The sequence below is a fragment of the Bactrocera latifrons genome, unplaced genomic scaffold, assembly GCF_001853355.1.
Source record: "Bactrocera latifrons isolate USDA-ARS-PBARC rearing strain unplaced genomic scaffold, ASM185335v1 scaffold_756, whole genome shotgun sequence".
Classification (NCBI taxonomy): Eukaryota; Metazoa; Arthropoda; class Insecta; order Diptera; family Tephritidae; genus Bactrocera; species Bactrocera latifrons.
Genome location: NW_017537441.1, coordinates 22224 through 29333, shown reverse-complemented (window position 1 = coordinate 29333; position 7110 = coordinate 22224). Strand labels below are relative to the sequence as shown.

Below are 7110 nucleotides of genomic sequence, written 5' to 3'. Positions count from 1 at the left end.
TATATGTAAAAAATTACGAATAACATTCTTGGACAGTTTGCTAGGCGAAGAATTTGAATTTTTTCCACTGCCCAAGCATTAAGTAGACTATGCACTACATGTTACCACGTGTCAAATATTAATATTATTTGCAATGTACCGTTGCAAATAGCGGGACTTAAATACGAAATTATATTGAAATACTTACTTCACTTGGAGTTAGCATTTGTGATTTCTGACTCATCAGAGATAAATTGAGTGGCTGAATTTTTTTTTTATAAGTGTTTGACTTTTATTTCAGAAATTCCAGAGTTTTATTTATTATTTCAGAATTTTTTTTTTTTTTTAGTTTTTTTTTAGCATTATAGTATAAGTAATAAAAAATGTACATTTACCGAAATAGGTAAAAAATCGGACATTTCAACGGAACCCCAAAGTGCTATTGCTGCACTTTTAAAAGATAAAAGTACAGGTGGATTAGTTCTTTAAACCTGGAGAGATTGCATCCCCCCAGGAGCAGCTTGTCGTGGCGCATGCTTGCTGCCTGCCGCCAGTGCCGTTCTCTCTCCTCCGTGCGGAGCAGCTCCTTAAGAGTGTGCGGTCCTACCGCTATGTATGACTCTGGTCCCCAACATCTTGGATGCTGCTACAGTGCGGGCCAGTTCGTCGGCCTTCTCATTACCTTCTACTCCCTTGTGCCCTGGTACCYACATTAGGTGCACCCGGTTGCACAAGGACAGGCGGTTTAGCCTTTCTAGGCATTCCTCAACTAAAAGCGATTTAGTCTCGTATGACAAGATCGCTTTTAGAGCCGCTTAACTATCGCTGAGGATAGCTATGCTTTGGTTGCGATAGTTGCGGCTGAGGTTGACTTCAGCGCACTGATAGATGGCAAAAACTCCTGCCTGGAAGATACTTGGGAAGCAGCCCGTAGATATGGACAGCTTGCTACGTGGTCCCAAAATACCTGCCCCAATACCATCCGGGGTTATAGAGCCATCAGTGTACCATTGAATGGTACTGTCTTCCAACAGCCTTTCCAGCGTGGAGTCATTTCATTCCGTCTAGCTGCCTAGAGTAACTTTGAAGTTCTTCTTGAGGTTAATTTTCTTCGTGGTGCTGCCCTTTGGAAGGAGGGCTAGCGGTGTACTTTCCGCTAGTGCGTCCATCGGTCTAGACGACATTACCTTCCCTCTTCCACAGCCTTCTGCTGACATTAGCAGCATGGTGTGTTTTGCTGCTAGCTTGATCACCTGATGCAGCGGTGTGAGCTCTAGTATGACCAGTGCCACCGTGGGGCACGTGCACACATGCACACATGCAAGTCTTCGCAACTTTGACAGCCTCCGAATCACCGAAGACTGCGCTGCTTTGGTGGCCCAGGCAACCGCTCCATAGTTGACGATAGTCCTTACTATCATGGTATACAACCATCTGATGATACTTGGCTTGCATCTCCATGATCTGCCGGCCAGGCCTCTGCAAATCATAATTGCTTTGGACAGCGTTAAGTCCAAATGCCTACTCCACCCTAATGATGAGTCTAAGGTGAGACCAAGGAAATTGACCTCCATAGACAGTTACACGTCTGTGCCTTCAATTGTTAGGGACCTCAGGCCCGGAAGAGATCTCCCCTTAGTGAATGGGATCACGGTGGTTTTTGCTGAGTTGATATTTAGCCCTACCGTGTTGCACCATCCTTTCGCCAAGTTTAAGCCCCTTTGTACAATGTCACAGAGAGTGTTCTCAAATCTACCGCATACCCTTGACAGCGGATTCCATTGCTGGTGAGCAGCTCGAGTAGTTCGTCTACTCTCAGGCTCCAAAGCAGCACTCTGTGGGCAGCGCCTTGTGGTGCCAAGACGAATCTTACTTTCTCCTGTTGTTGTTTCTGCTACCCTAGTGCGCAGAAGGGCTTCTATCCATCTGCGTATCGGGGTGGTTACGTTCCTTCTCTCGAGTGCCTTGATCACGCTAGAGTGAGACGCGTTATCAAAGGCACCCTCAATGTCTAGGAAGGCACCCTTGCCATTATCCAGCGAATCCTGTAGGTCATACGTGAGTTGGTATAGAGCAATGTTTGTAAGAAAATTACTCTTGTAATTCTCCATGGCTCAGGAATATACGACATCACCAGGCTATCTCTCATCAGCCTTAGCAGGTGTGGTAGGAGAATGTCCATACCTTGTTGCAAGAGGGCCGGGAAGACGCCATCCACTCCCGGTGACTTAAAGCTTGAAAAGGAGGCCAGTGCCCACTTGACTGAGTCCGCAGGGAACAGGTTCCTTGCAGTCAGCCAGTCTGAGTGATCCGGCTTCCGTATGACCGAGCCTGGGGTTAGGTCAGCTTGAGCCGACTCCGGGAAGTGCGTTTGTAGGAGTGTTTCCGCCATCGCCTCCGCGCTTGTCGTATAGGTCCCATCCTTTCTTTTTAGGGATAATATTGTGTCCATCTTACCCTTCGATAACTCCTTGTGCAGCCTAGCTGCCTCCGGGGTCGAGGAGATGCTATCACAGAATTTCCTGAAACTGCTTGTCTTGGCAAGCCTAATCTCCTTGTTATAGATTGTTCGGTCCCGTTTGTAGTCCTCCTTGTTGAATAACCTACCTAAGTCTAAGAGCTGAGAGTTTACTGGACCACCAGGGGCAGATTTGTTTGCTGGTGGTCGCTTTTAGTGATAGGCGTCCATAATGGACTGGTTTGTTAACCAAATACTAAAAAAAATTAAGTTTTTCTTAATTTTATGAAAATATGATAATTCAAATAAATATTATAAAAAAAATTGTATTCACATATCCTAATAACTTTATTTGACGCAAAACTATATGAAGGATTGTCCCTGTTTCTAATGGGTTGGCGGGGTACTGTACAGCATTTAATTAATGGCATGGAGTGCGGGTATGTACCAACACATCTCAACCCTGCAGACATCCCATCAAACTCTTCACTTTACATTGCTGTAATATGCATTGTAAATATATAAACTCCTTTTCAGTAATGCTACGCATATATGGTTGTGTACACATGTTCATCAACAAGGAACCTGGTATTTACTTCGTATGGTGCAAAGAGTGAATTTTTCATTTGAATACAAGGATCTTAAAAGGTCGGTGCCAATCAGCCCTATCATGCAATCCATCGTAGACTGTTTTTTCGGGAAAGTTACGAATCTGCTATCATGCAATTCGAACAGTTCGGAAAGTAAGTTCGAMATTCGTAGAGTTGCATTCACTGAATTCACTCGGAACGGAAAATTTGTAAGCGTAGCGGAATTTTTGTACGACAGGTTTGTGCTAACGGAGAAAAAAAATTTAAAAAAAGAAAAATGTAAGTTTTATTTCAATTCAAACTATAACATAGTTTTTATCATTAAAATAATATTTAATTCAAACTATAACATAGTTTTTATCATTAAAAGTATATTTAATCCCATTTCCGCAGGTCCAAAGGAATCACCACAAAGCAACAATATGCACTAATGATTGAGCTGTTACAGCAAAAACCAGAAATGGCGCAGGGTTTTACCAAGTGCCCAAAAGAAGAAGTGGCAGCTTTTTGGAACAACATGGCCCAAGAGCTCAACAGTGTTGGTCCGCCTATCAAGGATATTTCCAGCTGAAAGAAGGTAATATAATAAATTTGTGGATTTTATTGTTGTAACAGGATAATTTAAAGCTTGTTTGACTTATTTTTTATTAGGTATGGCTTGACTTGGAAGGCTAAGGAGGCTAAAGGAGCAGTCAGCTACTGGTGGCGGCAGAAATAGGCAGCACCATTTCAATGAATTGGAAGAAGCGGTGATAGCACTAACGGCATTGGAAACCAGTACAAGTGGTATTGCGAATACAGTAAGCATCGGCTTACCTATTGTAGCAGACGTGAGCAATGAGACAGAGGCAGACGTATCGATGCCATCAGTGACCTGCAGTCCAGCACTGCCTAGACGTACTACTAGGCCACCGGAAAAAAGTACAGCCGATTTATTAAAAGAACAACTTGATATTCAAAAAGAATTCCAGGAAAAGGTTCTCGACAATTTGGACGACCTTTCATTACGTATGCGACGAGTAGGCAGAGCATTGGAAATGCAAAATGGTTTAAAAAAAGCGGAAGTTGAAGAATTTAAAAGACACAACATAGCTATGGAAAATTTGGTAGCTGCTAAAAATTCAATTAAACAGCAAATGTTAGAGGTAGAAGAACAAAAATTGCAAGCCATCACAAAAAATAATTAAATGAATTAAATAAATACTGAATTAAAACTATAAATATTTTGTGTTAATATTTATTTAGGATATTATACTCGTGTAAGTGTTGCACATATTGTGAAGCTGCATCATTATAAGTTGATGAAACAATTTCATTACTTTCTGTAAAAATATTTGGTTCTGGTTCCGAATTATTTTCTATACTTTCATCATTCACGCGATAGTGAATACAAACATTGTGTAACGCTGCCGCAACATTAACGATTTGAGATGCCTTCCATGGCTCGTAGTGAAGCTCACGAGCACCCAGAAGACATCTAAATCGATTTTTAAAAACTCCTATGGTTCTTTCAACGATATTTCTCGCTTTTGCATGAGGGAGGGGTACGGAATGGTGTCATTAACCATGGTTCTAAGGCATCTCCTATACAAATATTAAATTTTGGGAATTTTTGTAATATATATGTTTGTATGTATAATACCCAAAAGCCAAGTGTTTCGTTCACCATCGAGGTACTTTTTCTCATGAAAATAACGAGCATTGCTGACATTCCATATGTGGGAGTCGTGATTGCTGCCAGAAAACTGAGCATTCACATAACGTATTTTCATTTTATTGTCACATATCTGCAAAACATTGATTAAGATGTTTGAAATGCGAATTTGTCACCAAACTTACAATCATGGCATTGATACTAAAGTATCCTTTGCGGCTATAATAGAGAAACTTATCTTTAGTTAGAGCAACGATTTTAATATGTGTCCCGTCTACACATAAAATCGCGCCTGGAAATCCGTTTTTCTGAAAAAAATCCTTATTCGCTTCACTTTTTTCAACGTTACTTAACTCGAGGTTTATCCACTGAGGGCTCTTGCTTGAGGGTTGCTCTTGTCCCTCAGCGATTTTCGGTGAATTTTTATATCACGCCGACTTCTCTCACGTTCTTCCTCAAGCAACATAAATAAAAACGTTAGCGAATACATATTTTTTTCGTAAAATCAATTTGAATATAAACGATTTCACTTTTATTAATCAAAGTTTTAATTTTTTCTTCTAAATGTCAAAATTCAAAATAAAGTCTGGCAACAAAAGTTTCAAATTCACATGAATTCAGTGATAGCAAATTATGCGTATTCGTAGCGGACATTCGTATTCGTAGCTTCGCTACGATAGATTGCGTGATAGGGCTGAATAAGTATTTCGAGTAAATTAACGTTCTTGTCACCATTTTTAGACTCATTTGGACTTATTCGAGGTGTTCATTTAGAAAATGCATTATTGGATTACCATTTACGACATCCAATCATTCTACCCAAGAGACATCCCCTAACAGAATCTATTATAACGCATCTTCACCATCAGCATCTACATGTCGGAACTCAAGCATTACTTGCTGCAATACGACAACAATACTGGCCCCTTGGAGGCAAAAAGGAGGTGAGTCACATAGTAAGCAAGTGCGTGCGATTTGCGAACAGATTATGGGAAACTTACCAGAAGATCGCGTCCGTCAAAGTCGGTGATAAGAATCACCTGAATCGACTATTGCGGACCATCAACGAAATGTTACATAAGTCTCTTCATATGTTTTACTACGAAAGCTGTTCATATGAGAGTCGTAAAGGATCTATCAACGGAATCCTTTCTAGTAGCGTTTTTAATGTACCCGTGGAAAACCAAAGGTTATTTGGTCAACAAACTTTGTTGGAGCAAAAAATGAAATTTCAGAATTACAGCAACAATTTCTCAAGCAGCAACATGGCGAAGCAGTTTATCGGCATTGTCTTGTTGAAGGAATTGACTGGAAGTTTATTCCACCTCCAACAACGCTCATGATGGCGATATCCAAGGAACAATATCCCATTTGGAACTCTTGTCCTTATCAAGGATGAAGCATTGCCACCACCCAAATGGCTGCTTGGTAGAGTCACTAAGGTCATCCTGGGGAACGATTCTAAAGTTCGTGTAGCTGAAGTTAAAACACCCAATGGTATTTGCAAACGAGATATTTCTAAATTGTGCGCTCTTCCCATCTATGATCATTTAGCTGGCGGTATGACTCGCCATCGGGGGGAGTATATTCAGAGCGCTCAGAGCGCCACCTTATAATTAAGTGGCATCACCTACTACTTTTTGTAAATTTTCGCACTCTGCAATCCTGTCATACATTAGATGTAACAATTGCTTAAATAAATTACATTCGCTTTTATAACGTGAACAAAACAACACGAATTCGGCTTTTTGTTGTATTTCGCTTTTCATCGCTATTCGTTCGAGCGCAATCATATTAAATCTTAAAAATAAATTAGAAAAAAGTAATTAAGGTGCAAGAATTTTTTATTTTATAAATTTTGAAATTTAATTGGTAACTAAAGTTTTCGTTTTTTTAAGGTGAAATAAATAAAAATTCTGAAAATGGTGAATTTTTAGCAATTAAGGAATGAGGAGTGCTCAAATATAATTAATTTGTATAAAGATGGTCACACGATGGTTACCAGGCCCCAGTACGGAAAGTTATTGCCGGCTACAACAAAGAAAATCGAGTGATCAGGAAGAAAAGACAAAGTCACTCAAAAATAACAACGGGAGAGTTGATAAACGAATTTTGGATATTTCCTACTCTAATCCCTTCAAATCAGCTTAAACAATTCGCGCAGAGTTTATTTTTATAAACTCTTTTTAAGTAATAATGCGTCCACTGAGCACACTATCCGTAACAGATTGCACCTAACCAATATTCACAGCCGCGTTGCAAGAAAGTTACACTTCCTAAATGAGACAAATAAAAAAACGATAAGCATTTTATAAAGAGCACATATTAAAATATCAAAATGTTTGGCATAAAGTGCTCTGCACTGATGAATCGACGGTATGTTTTCGTTATTCCCACGGTATGGTTTACGTTTGGCGCTCACCAGAAGA

At 40.1% G+C, this 7110-nt stretch overlaps 1 protein-coding gene across 1 annotated transcript; it reads left to right on the top strand.

Moving 5' to 3' along the window:
- The first annotated feature begins 3157 nt into the window (after positions 1–3157).
- Positions 3158–4290, top strand: LOC108976368. The gene is made up of 4 exons (XM_018945421.1): positions 3158–3180; positions 3421–3507; positions 3698–4172; positions 4273–4290. Exons 1-4 carry the CDS (start codon positions 3158–3160, stop codon positions 4288–4290), a joined length of 603 nt encoding a protein of 200 aa, XP_018800966.1.
- The last annotated feature ends 2820 nt before the right edge of the window (positions 4291–7110 follow it).

What these genes read in the sequence shown, in the direction of transcription:
- LOC108976368 (XM_018945421.1), top strand. Translation starts at nt 3,158, where the DNA reads ATGCAATTCGAACAGTTCGGAAA. An exon ending in ATGGCGCAGGGTTTTACCAA is followed by an intron (nt 3,508 to 3,697) that starts GTGCCCAAAAGA and finishes TTGACTTGGAAG; the next exon opens with GCTAAGGAGGCTAAAGGAGC.